We start from the raw sequence: 23485 nt of genomic DNA, 5'->3' as shown, positions 1-23485 counted from the left end.
AATAACAGGGAGCAAGTGAACTCCACCAATGACCCCAAACAGGCCACATCAACACAAATAGCAAGCTACTAAAATCAAGATGACTAAAGTGAAGAGCAACAACACTGCAATGTTGTATAACCAAATCTTCCAAATTAAAAGCCTCAGGATGACCTTGTACATCAGTTTCATATGTAACCCATATAATGCATAGAACCACATACTTTCAAAATCATAAACATTTACACTAAAGCTAACAAATACTTTATGTATTATTAAATTTTGTTCTTTGAATTCTTTTACTAAATAGAGAGAACACGACTCAGTCAAAATATTTATAATTATTTTATTAAATCATCTTCCGGAAGAGAGAGACATGCACAGCCCAAAGCCAATTGCAAATCTCTAGCATTAGAAACTAAAAATGTGTATCATATAGGTGTTATTTTGGTCCTTTACACATCACACATAGTTTCGATAAAAACAACTTCTTCTGGCCTGAGTTGATGTGTGTGTGTGTGTGTGTGTGTTACTTAGTTCCGCTTTTTCTCCCTGTACTGGTTTTCTGTATTTTATTAATATGCCTCTGCATCTCTGCACTAAACTTCCTGTTTCTCAGTCTGGCTGAGCACTTTGTTTGTGAGTCACAGCTGGCCTTGCTTTATACAGGCCTTTATTATTAAAATACATAAAACAATATAATCAGAAAATAAGCACTAAGAATATATATTTATTCCATAACAGTATCAAATAGTTTCATAAACAAAAAGATGCTGACTAAAATGATGTCCAATCATCCATCCAGTTCAAAATGGCAGTGTCATGCATGCACCTATTGGGTCTTTTATGAATTTTCGCCACAGCATGAAAGCTTCCTAAAAAAACGTCATCTGTTAATAATCCAACCAACATACGCAATTTTTAAAAATATATGGTAGACCACATGCATGGTGACACAGCCCCAGGCATCCTGCAAATCTCTTTTTTTTTCTCCTTCTAGGAATATGGCTCAAATTCATGTGATGTTTGTGTTAACATTTTCTCCTTTCCTGTATAAATTCCGGGCAATTGAAAGCATAAAAAGAGTTAATTCAAAAAAATGCTGTGTATTCAAAGTGCTGGACCAAAGGCTGGAAATCTTGAAGGGCGGAGGTACAGTACTGCAAGAATTTCACCAATGACTCACAGATGCTCTCAGAATCTGTCTGCATGAATTCTTTTACTACTGACATTACTCCAGCTTCCCCGACATAAAGCTGTGTGATGTTTGGCCTCCTGAAGTCAGGGCCGCTTCTAAAAGGACAACAGGGCAGAACTGGCACCTGCACTGCATCAGCGGGAAAGAGGCCTGTGTTACTAAGTATGAGCATCAGAAGTGGTTTGTATGCATATTTTTATAGATCTTGATAAATCTCTAAGGTTATAGAGGTTATACACTGTTTATGCCATGATAGAAATCATTTTTTCAATATTATTCAAACTCATCTCTAATAAATTCTTGACAACATTGTTTAAGACGTCGTTTAAAGCCAATCATTAAGCATAGAAACCAGGTCAGTGAATGCTTTTTTTATTTACTACGCCTGTTGTTACCCTTCATTATCTCTTATCCCTTCAAACGATATTCATCACACTGCGACGGTTATGCTGGGCCACAAATTATAAGCTTTGCATACTGAGCTGTAAAATGTGTAGCTTGTTCACCTCATGTTCCTATTCCCCTTACGCTCAGCACGATGCATCAGAAGAACAATTTGTTGGAGCAAAAGGAGGGGCGCTAATGAGTTCCTGGGTATGCGACGTGATTTGATTTGGCATAAGCTGTTTCTCAAGGTAGGAGAAATAAAAAATGAAAAGCAAGCCAAAATGTAAAGTCCAGGACTCCAGCTCAGCAAGAAAGCCACCCAATTAAAGGATGTCGCTGGGCAGCCTTTACTGCCCGTTCGGTGGTATTCATGAGACACGTTTCTGTATCTCTGCATTGTTATTAGTGCATTCAAGTTACAGAGCTGGGATGTTCCAAGCAAAACGAGTGAGTGCCTCCTTCCTAACCCCTGCAAAGTCAGCTGATTTTTGTACAATAAAACAAGTGAGCCTTATACAAATGCACAACGTGTGCAAAGTTCAGGTGGGAACTGTTAGATTTTACTGATTTCGCATTGAATTACTTTGCTGGCCATCCGTGTCGAGGTCAATAAACATCGAAAATGTGGGAAAAGTTAGAGCTTTCTTCTTTTCATGATACAATTGAATAGATTATGGATGTTACACCGTTCTGAAACCCCTATTCTCTTTGCAGTGGCAGTGCAAGAGTCTGCAGGTGTTGCCTGGGCTAAATGACCACACCTGGTGTGGTGTAGATAAATGCATGCCTGAGGCTGACTTTGGAGAGGCACACCAGATTTTTTCATTATCCTCTTGTCGGTACCAACAGTTTTAGCAAATTTATTATGTAATTAAAATAAAACCTCTTCTTTGTGAAACTTCTTTGAGCCAGATCATAACATGGATGACAAAGGTGTTGGTAATATAATGAAGGCTCCAGTTTTTCTGAATAGATGAGTTTCTAGGCTACAATAGGACAAAAACACTGCTTCACTGAAAGGACCACACACTGTTACTTACCAAACCCAAGGCTTTATTTTATGGGTGTGGATGCAATTCAAAAAGCTGTCTCGTCTTCACCCTGTGTAGACTGGTTGTTGCAGCATCTACAGTGACACGCAGAATATGCACTTGGAGGGTGTTTTGGACATCCTGTTCACCCCTCACTGTTCAGCCCAGGAACAGGATGGAAAAAGCAACGTGGAGCGAACGCAACATGCACGCACAGAGCTTGGCGTCAACTAAGGTGTGTTATTCTTCCATTCTGTTTCTCAGTAAGATCCATCTGTTCACCCTGCACAGTAATACACTCCTTTCCTTTTGGTCCCCAAACAGCTCTCCCTGCAAATATCCAAACAGTCGAATGAATTCAATCACCAAAGAAAGAGGGACAACTGAAAGATGACATGCATGTGCTTGTGTACATTTATTTTGATCTATCTATCTATCTATCTATCTATCTATCTATCTATCTATCTATCTATCTGTGTGTGTGTGTGTGTGTGTGTGTGTGTGTGTGTGTGTGTGTGTGTGTGTGTGTGTGTGTGTGTGTGTGTGTGTGTGTGTGTGTGTGTGTTTGCAGGGGCAGTAGTTGGGTGCGGAAGCAATTTTGTTCTGCTCTGTTTGGCAGTGCATCTGCGAACATTTTTCTGTTTCTCGATTTCCACCACCAAAGGTTTGCCCCTTTTCTATGCACACACATCTCTGTCCAGCCCCTGAATCCTCATGTCTCTCTCGTTCTCTGTCATCCTCTTGTGTGGCTGTCCCCCCACCCTGCTAGCACCGTCTCATATAAAAAATAAATAAACAAAAATAAATAAACAAAAAATCCCCCACTGTTCTGTTGTCAGGAGTGTAGACTGATTGTGTCTGGACTCTTTAGATTTTAGTGTTTTTTAGGGTAATTGATGGTGAACAGCAGGAGGGAGCGCACAGTGTTGGCTGGGATCAATTCACTCCTGATTTAATGAGTAATGAGGAAAAGTGTCATTTGTTCACTAGGAACAGAGCATTTGGTCCTAATTATTTCATAATGTATTTGACATAATCCCATTTAGGAGTAGAGCAGATACTCTGCCCTCCACAGGCCATTTCGTGAGCTGTTTGTGACTGTGGTGCAGACACGGAGATGGGAGAAGGGATTTGTGTGACAGAGCAGTGATTACACTGTTTTAGGAAGCAACTGATTTAGGAAGATAGAGGGGGAAAGCGATACAATTGGGGAGGGATTATGAAAATCATACTTTAGGAGATCCAAAGGGGGTATGCTGGTTTGGTCAGAGTGTGTGTGTGTGTGTGTGTGTGTGTGTGTGTTGGGGGGGCTGTTCACCAGCAGCTGCTATTGTCTGGAGTCTATATCTCAATATAAGACTAAGAGGATTATCTAAACACACACTCTTAAAGAAGAACAAACCTCTCTCCTCTGTCTGTTGGCCAAAGGCATTATGCGCCCAAATAACCCGGTGACATATAAAAACCACACGGAGAAAGAGAGAGAGAGAGAGAGAGAGAGAGAGACTCTTGGACCTAAGCTCACACACACATTAGCTGTGGCGTAAACTGGAGCATATTGACTTCCAGTGACAGCAGACGCTGTTTAAATCCCCCACTCACCCCCATTCTGCACAAGCGACAGCAAGCTGAGACTGGACACCGGGAGCATTTGCTCGAGTGATTGTCTGTGCGCGTGCGGCCTGGCACTCTGACACCGAGGCGCACTGTGCGCGCGCGTTCTTCGCCGGTGTAACCAAAAGCTGGGAAAAGGCGTATCAGTTCGTAGGGAGGCGGCGACGACCCAGTCTCATTAGAATCTAGTCTGCAGACCCTTCGCTGGTCGCGCGCATTTTACTACTACAACTCCTCACGGTGACGCTTTAGCTGTCGACGGAGTGGCACGCGCGCAAAAGCTGTGGAGAAGAGGACACCCGCCCGGGACAATGGAACCGAACCCTAGCCGTTAAACAGTTGACACACACGCACGCGCGCGCACACACTGCAGCTGAGAGAGAGATCAGGCGTTTGGAAGGATAAAGGCGACATGGCGAGAACGGACAAGCTCTGAAGTTTGGAGGTTCTGCTGTGAGGATTATTGTACAGTCCACGGTCTGACCGGCGAAACGAGGACCAGAGTTTGCATCACTGTATCCAAGGGAATAAGCCCACGTTATGGCGCGCACTGACAGCCGTTTGGGGACCTGGCAGGTGCTCCTGACCATCTCAATGGTCATCCTCTCTGTGTCTGCTCACGGTAAGTCCGCGGATCTACCGTGTCCCACCCTGTGCGTGCGTGTTGCCTGTAATTATTTCTGTAAGGAAGCACGCGCACGTGCGTGAATCCAAATCACACCTGCTTTGGCATAGATTAGAAATAATGACAAATCCAATTGTCCGTGCATGCGCCATGGAAATATAGATGCCATTTAAAATGTGGGCACTGTTGGCATTATCCATTATGATTATTAAGCCTTTGCTTGGTAATTCTGTTTTGTGAGGACACATTTTTAATGCATTGATTAGTTTGGCCATTCGCCATTAGAAATGCCCAAATGTCCACAATTTTATAGCACGAACAAAATTGGATTCTCAGTCCAACCAATCACTACATTCTGCAGATAAACCTTATATTTTCTGTCTCTCATCCTATTGGCTGCTATATGTACTGATCACTAGTGACACTTGAACCAGTGGCTGTGGGCAGGGTTCAGCCAGTATCAGGTTCATTAAGCGTGTGAAAGGCGGGGGGGGGAACCTCCCCCTGCCTGTAATTATGTTAATTCAAAGATGTCAGATCTACTACCCGGCTGTACATTTTTTTAATGAAAAATAATGAGATGTCTGTGGACGATCACAGCGACAGACACATTTCACAGTTCAGCACTGCAGCTGCGACCCGCCGTGCCGGTGCGTTCCCCAGACAAAGGCGGGGTTAGGTGCACCGTGGCCGGGCTACAGGAGGCCCATTCATGGTGCTGAAAGGACTGAATTCCTCCAGACATTGAGGAGAAGGAGGGGTGGGGGGCGAGACGACTGGACAGGCCAACCCCGCTCCCCTCTCCTCCTTCTCGTTTACTGTCCATCCCCTGGGATTTGTGGGAACACAAATCTGACACAGACGGTTCCTGCTCTGTGTGTCTGTCTGTTTGTGTATCTGTGTGGCATAGACACGCGCCCGCGTGCTCCCCCCGAGTGGTGGAAAAGTGAAAAATCCTGGAAATGGAAAAATGAGCGCTACTGCTGCCGCTGCCCAGCAACAGGGTGGGTTGTGCACGCAGAGGGTCGTTGGGGTTCACACGAGCACGCGCATCAGCTGTATTTCCCCCCCATGCAGCCTTGTCTCGCGCCCTCAGTGGGTACCGAGGCGTTAACTCTATGTCATATTGATCGGTAAATATATGCCTGGCATCCTGTCTCCCATGTTTAAAGCCCGCAGACCACATGCCTGGGGACATTTGTTTAATTAAGAGTACCAGGGGCCTACAGGGGATTCTTATTTCATTGGCTGCCTGGGGAGATGGAAATCTTTTAGATATTTTGCTTTCCACTAAACAGTAACCTGCTCATCACATAAAAGGAAGAAACAAGGAAAGTGATTCACTACTGCTTTAGTATTCCTGCGGAGTCCCTTAACATGCAGCACCTGCTGTCATAACTTCATTTTCAGCTCAAATTTAATACGTTCTTTTACTCATGCAGAGAGGTTTGCTTCAGCAGACTAATGTTTTTATAATATATGTTTTTTTCATTACTGGGTAATTTGACTTCGTTGGTTTTTATTTATTTAGTCTATAAAATGTTCACAAGTTCAGTGCTGCCTTTAGTCAAGGTATTTTTGTCTAACGGGGATGTGGTGGTGGTGAGTTACCATCATAAGATACAAAGTCACACCCCAAAAAATCTGTCACTTTTACTTGATTTTAATAAATTATCAAATATAAACTGGAGATTATTCTTGCAGTCAGCTGATTGATTAATTGGCTAATCATTTTGAGCTCAAAGCTAGTCAATCCTCACACACACAAACACTCCTGCGGGAATAGATTTCTCTTGTTGGCCATGCCGCTAAAACAATGTGGACTGAATCCAGAACCCCGGCGTTCCTCCATGTGAGTATGTGTGTGCTTCTGTGTATCCAATGCATAATGTGAGGTCCATCTGCCCCGTAGCCCCAGAAAGCTCATGATATGTCAGAATACATCAGATCATCAGCATCTCCTTGATTTTCTTTCCTTCGCAGAGATGGGGAGGAGGAAAAAAAATCTTGAATGCCCACGGATCAATGGGCAGAGGCTGCAGGTTTTCATCATAAATGAATGTTTGATTGTAAAATAAATCAATAAGGCTCAAGTATTAATACATTCTTAAATTTGGATGTTGCAGTTTTGCTCAGTAGGCACCTTTGCCTGACTGCTGACTGTGAAAATAATAGCTGTAGTCAGCATCTTTTAGGTTTATATTGGTGGTCAAAGGTGGTTACAATGTACTTGTATGCAGGGTTCCTTCCCACTGTGCCCTGATGGTAAGGCTGCTGGGAGTCTGCACTCCAACCAATCACAGTGACCTCAGGTAAAACTTGTTACCATGGTGACATGCTCCGTGTGATGCCAGAGGTTAAGAGCCGAGCAGCAGCTAAAGGCACAAATCGCACTGTTTCTAAGACTGCTAAGCAAGCTGGGGCTTGTGCATTCAATTCGATCATCTTGCTCTTGTAATCTCTTCCTGTGCCCCTTTGCTCTTGTAATCTCCACAAAGACTGCCAGCTGCTAACAGGATACGCAGCATCCGCATCTCAACAGAGAACAAATCGTCAGACTGAACCTTTAAATGAAAGCAGAATTCATTGTAATCAGATTTAGCCGGTGGAGCCTGTCTCTCCTCCAAAGCGTGAGGCATTGCAATCCTTGCCACCTGAGTTTTCCCAGAGATGGAGCTGGCATAAAACACTGAGTGACTGGCTGGCTGATTGATCGAAAAACAAGAGAGAGCACCAACACTAGATTCTCTGTTTCCACTGCAACTCCCTCGCTCCATTCCTCCTTTCAACCTGGCACCTCTTTACATCTCACCATGGCAACTGCACTGTGTGTGTGTGTGTGTGTGTGTGTGTGTGTGTGTGTGTGTGTGTGTGTGTGTGTGTGTGTGTGTGTGTGTGTGAGGTGAATCTCATGGTTCCTCAGCCACCGCTAGTCTCCGTGACTCGAGGCACGTTCAGATGGTTTTTGTATTAGTCCTGAATGAAGTGCCAGACACTGAAAGCAGGGATCTCATTGGACACGTTGATCTCAGGGTGCTGGTGGGAGAGAAGCTGTCCAGCCCAGCCAAGTTTAGCCATTTGCAGATGTACGAGCCAGTGGAAAAGTGTGAAGAAGTGGCTTCTTGAAATGTAGTGAACTGTGGGAACACTGCAGCCAGTTCTTTCTTTTTTCTTTAAAGAAAGAAATACTTTGAACCACCATCTACATTAACTTTAGTAGTGTCCAAGACATAAAAACTTTATATACAGGATCACCGGTCAAATCTCAGGAAAACCACTTAAAAAGTTTTTTTGCTTTGCATCCAGAAAAGTGTTTTTTTTTTTAATTCTGTAAAAGTTATACTTCTACATCATTAATGCTGTTGCACAATCCTCTGATATGCTTTAATTCAGGATTCGTTCAGTGCTCTTTTATGTCTGCCTAAAACTTAAAAGCTAAAGCTTTTAGTTGAACTCAGAACAAAAATGATAAACATCAGCTCACCTGTTGTTGTCCAGCTGCAGAAAAAATACACTTTCCATTAACTCCAGAGTTCATAAATGAACAAATTACGGTATCTCGTTTGTTTAATTGCAGCAAAACATATGTGTAAAAACGATATGTTGTGTTTTTTTTAAGTGCTCAAACAGTTCTTGGTCAGGTGTGTTCCTGCAGCAATCAGCAGCGCCTCCTTGTTAGGTGCTAATTTGTGAATTTCACATTTGGGGAATTTTTGCCTTTGGATGTCAGGCTTGATTTCTCTCCCTGTGCCCAAATGAATGCCAAGCTGACAACGTTACAATTTAGTATAAATAATGCTTTAAAAATGTTTCAGTTTAAATAGATATCCTTAAAATTTGGCCCGAGTGTCTTCAGTGTGGGAGGGGTATCATTTGAGTCCTGGCAAGAAAGAAAATCTAAATGTATGAACACAGCATCATATGCCAGGCAGGGAGTAGCTGAGCTCACTCAGGCATGTATGCTGCTCACCCAATCAAAAAGTTACATTTTTTCAGCCAATGGAAAAATAGCACCGTGCTGTTTCTAATTTCTTAGCAGGAGCCAGGGAATCACTTAGAAAGAAGAAGAAGTACTGGGTAGCCTGCAACCTACCTCCCACACATCCAGTGCCCACCCTATAGTTTCACTGTGTTTTAGAAAGACAGCTCTGAAGCAGACTCCACAGGAGTCACACACACAGTCATACTGCACTCTAAAAATCACTCCAACTTTTATGGAATAAAACAAATTAATCTTGTAATGTCTAAATTAAGTTTTTGTGTAATAACCTTAGTCTAGTCAGACATCATGTACAAAAAAACCTCAACCCCAAACAGAATCTCACAGGCAGGAGGAGATCCCAGCAGCTGGCCTCTAATCTTCAAACTAAAAGCCTGCTTTCCTAACCTCTGAGCTATTACTACACCTACCTTCCTTTTTACCCACTTATTATTCCTAGAAGCCCTCAAATAGGAGGCTGAAACTGCCTTTGATAGTATCCTGTTATTTCTTTATCTTGCTTAAACTATTTGCAAGATTTACTGAGGCGATATGATGCTCACGCTGACATAAATCACAGAGACTCTGCATTTTATAGCTGCACCATTTCACCAAGTGGAAATTTGTCAAGATATCAAGTGCATTTTTTTTTGCAGTGTTACCAAATTCTTTTGGAAATACGTGTCTCCACTTGAATTTAAAAGAGAGTTCTGTGGGTTTTAATTATGTGTGGCTGCACAGAATGAGCATGCAGTGAGGGGCCAATTAGCAGTCTGCTGCCTGGTGGAAGGTTTTAAGACTTTTCTGGTGATATCTTCGCCTTTCTCCCTATGAGTGTGCGTCTTTCTCTGTAGATTGCCAAAAGCAAGAGAAGTTTCCGGCCAGGCAGCTTCTAACCTACAACTCTAACCCCTAATCTAATCCTCACCCGGTCTCGGTCACTAGAGCACATGACTCAGGCGCTAATCCTACATCACCATGCAGTCTTCAGCTCTTGTTGACATTTCTTTGACAAGTAATCAGTTGGCTTTTCAAAGGGAAAGCGGAGCCAAGTTTTTAGTAACACTTTCACTCACACCAAATAGATTTTGTATTTTTTGGTTTATAATTGAATAATGTTTTAAAGCTCAGAGGAGTTAATAGTCAGGGAGATGGTGAATTATCTTAGAAAACCACCTCTGCACAAGGCTGTGGTGGAGACAGCAGTGGATCGACCAAAGCCATCCACACTTTATCCTTGGGCCTCAGTCTTTATCATACAAAACTAGACTCAGCACCTTGGGACTGGTTAAATCTATATATAAAAACCTTTGTATGTACTTTTTGTGAAGAGTAAGACCACAGCAAATAAAAGCCAAAGCAACTGAGTTCTCTGTTATTCTTTGGTGTGTGATTTGTAATTATGTCAGGGTTCCTCAGCTTTACACATCAAAGTAGGTTCACCCAATAAAAGGCTTTTAAAGCAGCTGTTTAATGTCTTCTTTGTCTACTGCCATGGCTTGGGTCTAGAGGCTACAGATTTTAATGGAAAGCATGAACTGCATGCTTCACAGTTAAAAGTCAAAAGTTGAGCTCATAAACCTTGTTGTGTGTGATTGACAGGGAGGCATTCAATTGGCAGACACCACCATCATCGCAACCATTCATCTGTCAACAAGGAGGCCTTGAACACCAGGATGGTGCTAAGTGATGACTCAGCAGAGAGAGACCATCTGATTGGAGCAGGCCTTGTGTTTGGTGCCAAACAACTCCCACTCAGCTCCACCAAACACCACCACTCACATAAGCGCGTCCACTTGGATTTTGCAGAGGAGGACCCACCTGTGGCGGAGGAACTAACCGCAGGAGGTGCGGGTCCAGATCAGCCCGGGAACCCCTTATCCGATGACGTCATCACAGTGGAGTTTCACAGTCCTGCCCCCGACGTCGTGCCCTCCGATGCTGCTCTGGGATGGGCGAAAGCCCCCAAACCCCAAAAGCAGAAGGCAGGTGACCCTACATCATGGACCCTTTCTGATTTTTACGACTATCTATCCCCCGATGATGATGACCCCTCAGCAGTCGATACAACCCCAGAACCCGAACCCTCCCCGTCACCTCCAGCAGAAATGGAGGATGAGAATCCGCTCCTGGCTGGTTCTCCTGCTGTTCCCGACAAGGTCAAGCCTAACGTGGACAGCAGGCCACCCTTACCAGCTCCTCCCATGTCAGGGCAAGACCAGGATGAGGGGCTAGGCTTAGGAGGTGCCATGGGGGTGGGTGGCTGCAGGCTGGGCTTTGTGCAGTCTGGGCCCGGGGTGTGTGTATCTCAGTGTGACGTCGAACCCAATTTCTGCTTCAATCAAGGGGTGTGCACCGTAGTGCCAGGAATGGGAGCCTTCTGCAGGTGAGAGCTATGCAAACACTGCAAACACAGGATCATACAGTCTTCCTTTTTCCATCATGCATAGTAATTTAAAGGCAGGATGTGACTTTTTGGTGAGCAACTGGCATTTGTGTGTGCACATTATGTGCATGGCAGCAGGGGTGCCTGAGAGGGTCGTTGGGTGCTAAAATATTCCCCTTTTTAATTTGTCTTCTTGGGATAATTTCCAATATGCTTGTTCTCCCACACAATTGAAAAGATGTAGCATGAACACTGGAAACACAGACACATACACACACACGCACAAACACTGAAACAGAAGGCTGGCCTGATGTGTCACAAGGGTTTGTCAAGATCACAGCAGGGTCCCCAAGAGATAATCTCAGTTTTGGGTTTTGGAGGCAGGGCGTAAAAGAGGGTGTGTGTGTTGTTAGGCTGCTGGCAGCTGACAGAGACACACAGCATGCACAAATAGAAAGTACGAGAAAGATGACAATACACTGAGGTCACACAAACACGCGCGCTCGCACACTGCTCATGCAAATGCACACGCATTCATTCACGCCTTGATGGCACCATCTGCCCTCTCCTGCAGCCTCTCTGTAAGCCTGGAGGCAAACTGTTGCTTATCTTATCATACCTGCTGAGTAATATGCACACGCACACACACACACACACGCATATGGACACACACACTTACATATGCTCAAACAGCAGTGAAAAAGTTGTAAGTAGTTTGACAGAAAAAGATTAGGAATATGGAAAAGACACACACACACACACACACACACACACACACACACACACACACACACACACACACACACACACACACACACACACACACACACACACGTGTTCTGATCCTTTGATCTCATTAAGGGGCTAGGCTGCAGGCCAAATCCCTGCTTTGCTGGAAAGACCTCAGGACAGCATGTCAACAGCTCTGAGTACAAGTTTACACTCACACATTGTAGGCATAATTCTGGCACACAGGCACACACCTTCTTGGGCATTTGGCTTTTTTATATTGAGGATAGAAAGAAAGAAAGTTAATAATAATAAATTAATATGGTCTCTTTATATTCCTTCTTCCTTCTTAATCCAGGTGCAATGTGCAGGACTACGTGTGGAACAAAGGTGCGCGTTGCGACTGGGCCGTCACCGAGTTCCAGGTGCTGTGCGTGGTGGTGGGCGTGTCCTCCGTGGTCCTCCTGCTGCTTTTCATGATCATCGTATTCTTCGCCAAGAGGCTGCACCACCTCAAGAACGAGAACAAGCGCCTTCGCAAACGCAGGTGTGTGCGTATGACCGGGAAGTGAGAAAATATTTTTGAAAAGAGAGCTGTGACTCACAGTTTGGTCGGTGCAAAGCGAGGTGACAACCTTATTACAAGCACATGGCAGTCAAAGCAGAGCAAATGTGAAAGGAAGTCTATAGTCAGTCTGCTAAATTATTTGGTTTTCACAGAAGTGACATGTGTTTTGTGCGAGCTGGTATATGTAGTGGAGAAAAAATGCAGCTCTTAAAGATATGAATGCAAAAAACAACCATATTACTCCAAATATTTACCACACAAATCTCTCTCTCTGCCATCCTGCAGTAAGTACCGCCCACAGAGCAGCGAGCCACAGACGGACGGCCTCTCAGTTTCCACAACAGCTGACGGCTCACAGCCAAACGTAAGGAAACTGTGTGACACCCCTCCGCCCGCTCCCCAAGCTCATACTCACAACCTGGCGTACTATGACAACATTATCTGTCAGGTATGCCCAGCTCTCCTCATGTTTGGTCCCGTCCCTTTCCCCCCCTTTTTCTTAGTTTTTATTTCATTTTTCTATATGTTTTTCCCCCCTCCCACCTCATTGTGTTCTCTCCTGTGTTGTCTCCCTGCCAGCTTCACTTGATGATTCAGTCTACTGTATGTTTCTGCTGCACTGTTCTTGTTATTAAACTGCTATCTGAAGTTTGCAGGCACACCAAAACGCACCATAATGTTGTCCTGTTACATCAAGACATAGATGAAAATGTAGGGTATGTCTGTGTTTAATGTTTTTCACCCTGACCGATTCCCTTCAGAGGCCATCAACAGCCAGCTTTACCTGGGACTATAAACCCAGAAATTCTTATAATCAGCTCCAGGTAAGCACAAAGGAGATGCCCACATTGCCTACATTAGTCTTCCTCCCTGGCTTTGCTTTAAAGTCCCCGACTGTGCAACTGCTAGAAACTTACAGTATTGTGCAAAAATCTTGAGCCACCCATTACTCCTTTATATTTTGTTTCAAGTAGCCAGACATTCCTATGTGTTTTAAAGTTTTCTTGAACAATAGTTCCCCAGGCTTTGTGAGGGTCATTCAGAGTTTTTCCATTTGGCTGCGTTTTCACCCATTTTCAGTCCAGTCCTTGGATCTGACCATTTTCAGAGGCATTCAAGTGTAAAAAAGACACCTAATTCAAAGGGATGAACCAGTGCTGTGTCAACACATAACAGACAATTAGCAAAGAACCAGTTTTAAATTGTATACCCATCATGTTGGATCAATCGCAGTTTTTTGGGGGTCAAACCTTCATCAGTATGTACAGAGTAGGTTAGGAGAGAGGTACAACAATGTCTACAGCCATCTGTAAATCATGGTGGAGGCTCCGTCATGGGTTGCATATTAATTTCAGCCGGAGGTGTTGGAATTGTTGTCAAAACTGATGAAATTCCAAACACAGAATTCATCATGCAAAACCATCTGGAAAGCATTAGATCAGCAACAGCTTCATTTTTTTTTACCATGACAATGACCACACTTCCAATGCAGTAAATGCCTGAAATAGACAAACACACAGTGAAGAACTATCAGTCATGGATTGGCCTCCCTAAATAACTCTCTTCCAAAGAAAAGCTTTGAATGTCCTTCAAGAAACCTAGAGAACTATTTCTGAAGATTACTTAAAGAAATTACAAGAAAGCTTGACTAAAAGAGTTCAGGCTGCGTTGAACAATAAAGGTGGATTAAAGGTAGAATTGTACAAACTCCTTTTTTTGCCTTATATGCATGAATACTTGCACATTTTAATAAATCACCACATCTATTTCTCATTATCTCAGCAAAATATCAAGAAATGAGATGCGGCTCGAGACTTTTGCACAGTACTGTAAATCTTTTGCACTTTATACGCTGCAAGCTGTCACTTCCACGACCTCTTCCCGCACCTGATCTCGTATCAGCTGAATTCCATGTAGGTGTAATGATTAATCACACCCTGCCAGGCTTCCTGCAGCCAGTTGTTCAGAGGTGATATGTAGGCATCGCTGTGTGGAGAAACAGCGAGTTCATACATTTGCTGCCTCTCCTACCTGCACCTCTGCAGCTTCCTGAGAAGCTCGCTGAGGAAATTGAGCCACCATTTTGTCTCAGCTGCTTGCTCTCCATGCAGCTCAAACAGCCATTTTGGGTCCCCCTGCAGCAGATTTCCTCTTTTCTCCCCAGTACCCTTCCACAGGTTGTGCATTCTGTAGCATGCAGTGATGCATTAATTTCTGTCCACAATTCTTTTGTGTGTGTGTGTGTGCGTGTGTGTTGTGGGGGTGTTGGGTTTGCAGGAAGATGTGTTTGTTCCCCTGTTTACATCCATCAATCGCCTGCTGGGTTACTAAGGCAATAAAGAAGGTTACTGATGCATGAGTAAATTCATACTTAAAATTCAGTGTGGATTCTTGTGAATAAAGGCGGATATAATAGGAGAATAACTTAAATGGCTTAGGGGGTGTAGGAGATCAACAGCAACAGCATGACTTCAAATTTTCGGAACCTGTTTTGATGTGAAAGGGCGTTCGGCGAATTGCGTACAACAGTAGCCATTGCAACTGATCGATTGTGCCCTACTTACCGCCTGATGTGACTTTGACCTTCAGATGTTGGTGAAAAGCCAATCAATGGATAGCTTGAACAATTATGAGCCTGACACACGGACACCAAACACAATAGATTTGCATTCTTACAAAAACAAGTCTCTGGGACTGACTTCACATTTGATCTGCAGAAATGAAAATCCAAATCATGCACTGATTCTCAGTCCATTAGCGACACTTAGCTGAACTACCTGAAGTGATCAAATTAGGATTTTTTTTGAAATAAGCTGCTGCTCTGAGAGCCGTGCTGGCATTTCAGTGCAGTGATTATAGCTACTTTTCGGTATCTTCCGGATCCTCTAAATGTCAGGTCGGGGGGTTAAAAAGCCCCTGCAGGTACATGGCCTGTATTGCAATTTTTTTTAAATGTCATAAGTCCAACAGGTTTTTATTTTTTTATGCTGCGGTATGATTAGCTGATTAGATAAAGGCCTGGATGTGAAGGTCTGGTGGTGGTTTTTCCGTGACTTTCAAGAATGATTATCTCGAGCAAGCAACAGGGGAAGGGTTTTCTGGAAGGTTTTTTTTGTGTTTTTTGTTTAAACCAGTTATAAATATCATCTTTAAGTTCAGTTAGGCCAGTTACGCTGCGATGTCTGTCTCTCCTAGTCTGGCAGTGTATTTCTGCCAGTTCAGATTAAGTTGTCTCTGCAAAATCGTAATGCACAGCGATGCGCCACTATATTAGATCTTTTCCCAGCACACACTAAGCAGTTTTTCCCTGTTAAATGACTGCCTGAGCAAGTGATTGCACACTCTTGCAAACAACAGTACATTAAAAGTTCAGTTCTGTAATTAAAGGTGCAATCTTACACAAAATAGACCCCCCTGAGGATGATTATTAGACCTCAACATAACTTTACCTTCTCCAGGGCCAAAAGTGTACCCATATCTATATTCCCAAGCAGTAAAAGATGCATATCTGCACAGCTAAGAGAGTAAAAAGAGTAATTTAAAAAGGAAATCTCACTATTATTATTTTACAAGAATTCTGTTAAGCTGGATTCACTGACCAAAATAGTTTTTTTTAAAAAATGTACCTGAGTGTGTTTGTGATTTTTCAACAAAATACTGTGCACTCAAAAAAATAAGACAAGTATTTCACAGGCAAATGACTCAAATAAACTTAAACAGTTTCTTAGGAGCTACCTAAAAGAGTTGTGTGGAACCACTTGACATAACTTTTTAAAAAGTAAATCCTCCAAAATTGTTAATAAAAAAGAACTTGTAGATTTGTAAGGTTCCACAAATTACTTGATGATTTAAGTTAGATAAAACACATTTACTACATTCTGGTAAGTCTCTCTGTGCATGTCTTGCATATCAGCAGCACACTGGTGTAAAGGTTTTCTCTCACAGCAAAAAAAAGTCTGGTTTTGAAGTTTCCCGAGGCCTTGGTGCTCCCCTTGCCTGCTGGATTGTCCTCCCACAGTCCAAATACATGTGCGTCAGGTTAATTGGGGATGTTAAGGTGCCTGTAGGTGCAGATGTGAGATGGATAAAGCTTTGAGTTGTCAGTAAAACTGGCACCATGGAAGTGTTGTTCTATTTCCTAGTGTGTGAATGAGAATAGTTTTGTACCTCATCATTAAAATTTCGTGTTTTCTCTGCATATGAAGCATCTGTGAAGCGTAACCAACTTTCTCTGCAGGATGAGCCGCAGAAGCAGGAGACCCAAGCCAAGTCCCCGCAGCCCAAGGAAGAGGGGTCTATGAACATCCTCAACTCTCACTCCCCGAAGCACGAGAACAACCGCCCGGCCTCCGCCGTCCACGACCACGGCCTCACTCCTAACAACACGGAGGAAAAAGCCGAGGTAAACATGCTCCAGAACAACCTGGTATAAAGCTTCACCTTCTGTTAAAGTGTGCACACACACTCACACACACACACAAACGACAAAGCGCCAAGGCTAACATCGTTTACACCATGCAAAGTGCATACTGTGCATTTCTAGCAGTCTGATGAGACCTAATGTAAAAAGTAAGCACAACATGAATTAAAGATACAACTTGAAAAGCACAATAGTCTTGTTTACAAGGCTACCATGCCAACACTGATCACATAGTGGTGCCGCCTCCTCCTTCCTTTCATATCCGCCCCTTATGCTGGACTAAAACCTCTGGCTTGGACCAACTATTGACTGACTTTCCTTTCTGCTGATGCCCTGCCTTGGTCTTTGGCCAATGAAATCCTTTGCTGTCTTTTCTCACATTTCCCCAGCCCCTCCTTCCCCTTACCTCTGCTTGCCCCGCCTTATTGTCGCTCTCTGCCCGCATGCATTGGTGTTATCAATGAAAAGTGTCTGAAAACATAATATTTGCAACAAAAAATAAAATAAAAAGAAGTACGTGGAAATTAAGTGGATCTGTATTTGCGAAATATTAATGTTTGCTAATAAGTGGATATGTCTAGATTACATGAGGTCAAAGTAACTGCTCGGAGTTGATATACTATATACAATAGATATATTACACACGCTATGTCTTGATTTTCAGTGTGATTTATAATGCTTTAATGTACCTTGCTATTCTTTTGTACTTTTTTTGGTATACATGGAGGATTACAGTTCACGGTTGTTGGAATAAATCTTTTTAATTTTACCCAGCTTGTCCCCGTGTGTTGTTGTGAGCTTTCCTCCAGACTGTATCTCTCTGTCCAGCTCTTTCTTTCTTTCTTTCTCTGCATGTCTGCCTATGATGAAGCTAACTACTGCCCAGCTGCTCTCCCGCTAATAATAACTGAATGCTCAGCTGACCCTGCTTTTGTGCTACAGTAGGCTCCTCACAGATTGCACCGTCCGCACACACAATGGTGACTGCCCATTCAGAACCATGGACAGCTCCCTCAAATGAATAGAAACCGCAATAAAAGGTTCAAATGAAACATGTTTTGTTCAATATGAAGAAATTTAACGCAGGCTTTTTAACCAGACCGGCAGAGGGAAACAGGATTTCTGAGTTTTCGTTTGTTTTTTTTAATTTTTGATGTAGTATGCTCCTTTATCTGTACTTTCCATGTATTAAGAAGTACACATGTTCCTGTTTGAATACCCCCCAAATTCCAACCTTCACTCTGTACTTACGCTGATGAGAATGTAATTCGCCATAGTTATTTTTTATTCATCTACGCTAAACACCTCTTCTGACAGCAGTGTTTTTAAGTATCATATACACTCACCTGACAGTTTAGGTACACCTTGCTAGTGCTGGGTTGGAGCCCCTGCTTTAATTCTTTGTCGTATAGATTCAACAAGGTGCTGAAACATTTCTCAGAGATTTTGGTCCATATTGAAATGACAGCATCCCTAAGGTGCTCTGTTGGATTCAGCTCTGGTGACTGTGGCAACTATTTTAGAACTCATGTCATGTTCAAGAAACCAGTTAGAGATGATTGAGCTTTGTGACATGGTGTGTTACACTTCAGGATAACAAGGATGGACATGGTCAGCAACCAAAAGTAAATCTCCCACACTGTTACAGCACCACCACCAGCCTCAGCTATTGATCCAAGGCAGGATAGAGCCATGCTTTCATGTTGATTACACAAAATTTTGACCCTCTAATCTTAATGTCGCAGCAGAAAGACTCATCAGACCAGACAATGCTGTTCTAATCTTCTGTTGTCGAATAATGGTGAGCACGTGTGAATTGTAGCTTCAGTTTCCTGTTCTTAGGTGACAGGAGTAGAACCCAGTGTGGTCTTCTGCTGACCCACCTGCTTCAAGCTTTAACATAAAGTGCTGTGCATTCAGAGATAACTTGGTGGTAATGGGTGGTTATTTGAATTACTTTTATCTTCATGTAAGTTCAAAGCGGTCTCGCAATTCTCCTCCAACATCCGAGAACATCAACAAGGCCTTTTCACCTAGAGAGCTGCTACTCACTGGATATGTTCTCTTTCTCCAACCTCTTTCTCTATAAACACTAGAGATGGTTGTGTGTGAAAATCCCAGCAAATCATCAGTTTGTAAAACAGTCAGACCAGTTCATCTGCCACCAACAAACAATGCCACATTCAAAGTCACTTAAACTTCCGTTCATCCCCATTCTGATGCTCTGTTTAAACTCAGCAGACCTTGTCTGCATGCATAAATGCACTGAGCTGCTGCAGTGTACCTGTATAAAGTGGCCAGTGAGTATATATGTCATCATTATGAAAAATATATTGATATTCAGAACAGTTTAAACTAAATTCTCAACATTTTTATAGCCACTTAGTCCCAAATTTTATTACAGTTTAACCTGCTATAATCATTATATTTCTATTATGTATCTAATGGAAATTATTACCTAACTGTGCAGTTTCCTTTAACTCCATGAAGCTCAAAGCGTCTCTCAGCTCGCTGCTTAGCTAGCTAGTCTGTAACTCTTTGCCTCTTACACCCTTCTTCAGCAAACAGACACTGATCTTATTCAGGAGTTATCGGGAACAAGAGCCACAGGAATTTGAGAGTGAATATTAATTGAATGTTGCTCTGTAGTTGCCAGACGTGTAAATCAGTACAGTATTTGTCATTTGGTATTTCTCATCATTTTCCCCCAAAAGCTAATTACACCAAGAAGCTAAAAATCAATACTGTAGCTTTCAGCTATCCCAGGGGCCCAGTGTTGTATAATTCAGCCACCCCTGTGCTTGTCAGTGTAACTTGATTTCATGTTTTTGCCTTCATGACTCTTCCTGCATTGTTGCAATCTTCTCCACTTACCATATTTCAACATCAGGATGGAGTGACTATTGGCCTGGAAGTGCTTCTCCCCAAAGAGGCCAAGCTTCACCCAGAGAACAACCCGCCCCTTCAGTATGATGTCTTCCTCTACAAGGTTGCCAACAATGGAGACTCTGCCTCTCCCAGCCAAGGCCTCACCTCTCACTCATCCAGTTCTTACTCCACCACTCATCCCATTCCCAGATCACCCAATACACCTAAGACATCCAAGGTGCCTAAGTCACCCAAATCCCCTAAACAGACCAAGGAACCGCTGAGAGGGAGGCACTCTTCACCTGGCCGGCACCGCTCACCCGGTCGCCATCCATCACCAAGTCGCCACTCAGCTCCCGGGTGTTATTCTTCCCCCATCTGCCATATGTCTTCCCACCACTCTCCCTCTCATTTCCGGTGCATGCCCACCTGCTCACCCACTCCCCCTCAGCTACGCAGGCCCAGAGGTCGGTCTCAGGATCCGGAAGCTGAGACCTCAGAGACTGGGCGAGAGTACTATGGAGGACACATCCGCCCATTCCCATCATCACCACATCTTACCCAGCCTCCTCCATCACCATCTAGGGGGAAGTACTGCCCGGTCAGTACCCGATCCCTGCCACCACTCTCCTGACCAGGCCTTTGCTTAGTCCAGCCCTTTAAATGCACAAACATCTGTCATGATCTACTCTGTCCAGTGATCTGTGTCCATCGTGTCTCTAACTTTTTTTTTTAAAATTAGCTATTTATAGTTTTTTCATCCACCTATCCATCTTTGCACCCTGTGTCCCCACTTTTATACCCTTAGGATAAGGAAGGCACCTAAACCTGTTCTAGAAAACTAAATAACCAGGACAACCCTGCACAGACCACATTCACTGAAACTGAAACATGGATGGACCAAAAATACACCAATAAATCACTGCATGGTTGCTGCAGCTGCATATTCACACCTCTCTGTAAAAAAAAAAGAAAAAAAAAGCCCAACATCTCAAGGCTCAGGTTTCTGCTCACAGAATAAACTCTTATATGTGAACAACACTATCTTAGCATGGTGCCAACATCAGCGACAGCTGACGATATTGTCAATAAAAGGTTTAATAGCCTTAGTGTTATCAGCGGTTTATACAAATCTTTTGCTATTTGATGTGTATTTTTTCATGTTTTCATAGGTGTTTTGAGTGTCTTTTTCAGTGTTTCTAATCCTTAATAAATAGGATACAACAAATCATGCAGTACTGTTTTCTGAAGATGGAGAAACTTTCTGTGTGGTGGCTGTTCATGACATATGAGGGACTCTGCTGCCTCCTTGTGGACAATGCAAACATTGCAACGAATGGTCTTTGGGAGTGGTTAGATAGATCCTTATACTGTGAGACAGTGCCACATGTTTTACATAAACAACAAAAATAAAATAAAAATAAAACGAGGTTATTCAAAGAGTAAGACCGATATAGTGCACTATAATAGTGCAGTTTGCATTATTAAATAATATGCACATTATAAATGTGAGAAAAAGCTCTAAGAAGGTATAATACAGAAATATTTGTTTGAGAATTAAAATGATCCTGTCAGGGAAATCTCATGTTTTTTGAATGAACCCCAGAAAAATTACAATTCCTTTGATGTGTAAAAATATTTCAAATTATTTGAAATTGTTTGAAATATTCAAAATATTACTTTTTAAAAATTATTTTAAATGAAACCGGGCTGCGAGAGGCTATATAGTTCTCTGAAGTGGTGTGTTGGTGTCCATGCTCATAAAGACAGCATATAACTGGAAATTTATATGACACCAGTTAAGCTTCATGATATTTAAGGTGCTGCATGAGCCTTTGTACCACTGGATGGTTACTGTTATCACTCTTGATATTATACATTTACATAAGGAGACTCGTGCTGTGAATAAAGTTGTGGTTGTGTTTGTTGTTTTTTTATTAAAAATAATACAAACTAACGCCAATACATATGGCAGATATAGAGGGTAATGACACTGCCTTTTTTATGCATGAAGAACAGCTTATGTCAGGATTAGGAGAAAAACATGGATGAACAGTGTGTTTAAATGATGACAAAAAAAGACAAAAGAAAAAGATGTGTTTAACCAAAGTATTAAAATGCATCTAAATATGCATTAAACCAGCTAATGTTTGTGATTTAGAGTGCAGTTATGTATATAGTGAAAAAAAGCACTTAAAATAGCAGTTTAGACACTTTTATTCTGTCTATATCATTTTCAAAACAAACACAGAATGAGAGGGCGTGATGTTCCCCTTAAAATTTAGACATTTATTTATTATTTCACTTTTTCCGGCTGGGATAGGCTTCAGCTGTTTGAGTGAGCACCCCTGTAACACTCAGGATGTGAGCCCAATCATCTCCAGTAGCAGTACTTTTGTTTCTTCGGGTGATTCAGATTACAATTTCCCACAATGTGACCTCTTCTGCAGCAGCAGTTAACAGCTGCAGGCTGCAGCGGCTCAGCTTTACTCTTCTCTGATGTTTCTCAAGGATGAAGAGCACCTTCTGGTTCCAGATGGAGAAGGTGAAAGAGAAGTTATTCTTCCTGCTCTTTCTACTTGTCAGAAATGGGCACAGAATGAATAATTGACAGAAGCCTCCAAGGTGCCCACAGTGTGTCCTTTGTACGTCCTCGGTTTCCACTTTTTAATTTGCTCTTGAAGTATTTAGGATTTTTTGAGAGTTTTTCCTACAAGGACACTTAAAAGGTTTGAGAGTGTGAAAATACGATAAGAAGAATTTCTCTTACCAAGGAAACCTTCAATGTTTTTCTGCACTAATACAAAAAAATCACATAAACCATGGACAGAAAAGCATTTTGCTATGGTGAAATACCTCAGGTGGATGGTTGAAGGTAACTGACTACATGGTCACATTCACATGTTCCTCCCTGTCTTTTATGCAGTCTTTTACTCCAAAGAGTCTGACCTCCACAAACCGCCAGACAGCTGTTATTACAACCTGCATTTAAGATTTAAAGTAGAGTGACCTTAACCATCCACATGAAGAAGTGCTTTTAAGAATATGAGCAGCTGCCCTTACATTTAGATGTGATGAAAACTCTAGAGAAAAATTCAAATGAACCCTTGCTGAGTAGCTTTCTGTTGTGCCTAAGTGCAGCCAAACTGCAGGAATAAACTAAAGCTAAAGGATGTGAAAGTGGAACTTCAAAGTAGTTCCAAACAAGGCTCGAACTGTCAGCTAGGTTTCACCTCTGCTCATTTGTGGTGGTTGGAACATTTTTAAATGAATAATTTGACAAATAATTTGCATTGCTGTGAGGTACAGATGGTCCAAGAGGTCTGTGCTGTAGTGATGGTGAGTAAAATTCTAATATCAGCCGCACATAGCAGCTCTAATTAGCAGGCGTCTGCATCTGTGCAATGTATCCATACACTCCACATGCAGCCACATAGATGGACTTGCTAATCAAGCTTGCCAGCATTAGTTGATAACTAGCAACCACTTGTCCAAATATGCTTACTTAAGGCTCCAAAAATGAACAAAATGGGCCAAAATGTTAGTGCTGAGGGTTCAAAGTTAGCTCCACATAAAACACTGAGTGGCTAATTCTTCATCCTTAAAAGTGAATACAGTCAGATACATTGATCCGGACCATATTTCAGAACATGGGTCATTTAAACACAGAATGAGTGAAAGAATTAAAAAAACTGATGTGA

General features: G+C 42.5%; 1 protein-coding gene across 4 annotated transcripts; it reads left to right on the top strand.

Moving 5' to 3' along the window:
• Nucleotides 1-4120: 4120 nt before the first annotated feature.
• Nucleotides 4121-20974, top strand: cspg5b (chondroitin sulfate proteoglycan 5b). Of its 4 annotated transcripts, none has more exons than XM_065471000.1 (7): nt 4121-4831; nt 10416-11199; nt 12287-12475; nt 12782-12860; nt 13258-13320; nt 16734-16898; nt 19807-20974. In XM_065471000.1, the coding sequence occupies exons 1-7, from the start codon at nt 4750-4752 to the stop codon at nt 20416-20418; spliced, it is 1974 nt and encodes a 657-aa protein (XP_065327072.1). In that variant the 5' UTR covers nt 4121-4749; the 3' UTR covers nt 20419-20974. The 4 variants fall into 4 exon arrangements, with proteins under 4 accessions (XP_065327072.1, XP_065327070.1, XP_065327071.1 ...); XM_065470998.1 differs by having other exon boundaries at nt 12782-12944; XM_065470999.1 differs by lacking the exon at nt 13258-13320 and having other exon boundaries at nt 12782-12944.
• Nucleotides 20975-23485: the final 2511 nt, after the last annotated feature.

The sequence above is a fragment of the Pelmatolapia mariae genome, linkage group LG22 (assembly GCF_036321145.2).
Source record: "Pelmatolapia mariae isolate MD_Pm_ZW linkage group LG22, Pm_UMD_F_2, whole genome shotgun sequence".
Classification (NCBI taxonomy): Eukaryota; Metazoa; Chordata; class Actinopteri; order Cichliformes; family Cichlidae; genus Pelmatolapia; species Pelmatolapia mariae.
The sequence above is the reverse complement of the archived record's forward strand: the minus strand, read 5'-3'. Positions and strand labels throughout refer to the sequence as shown.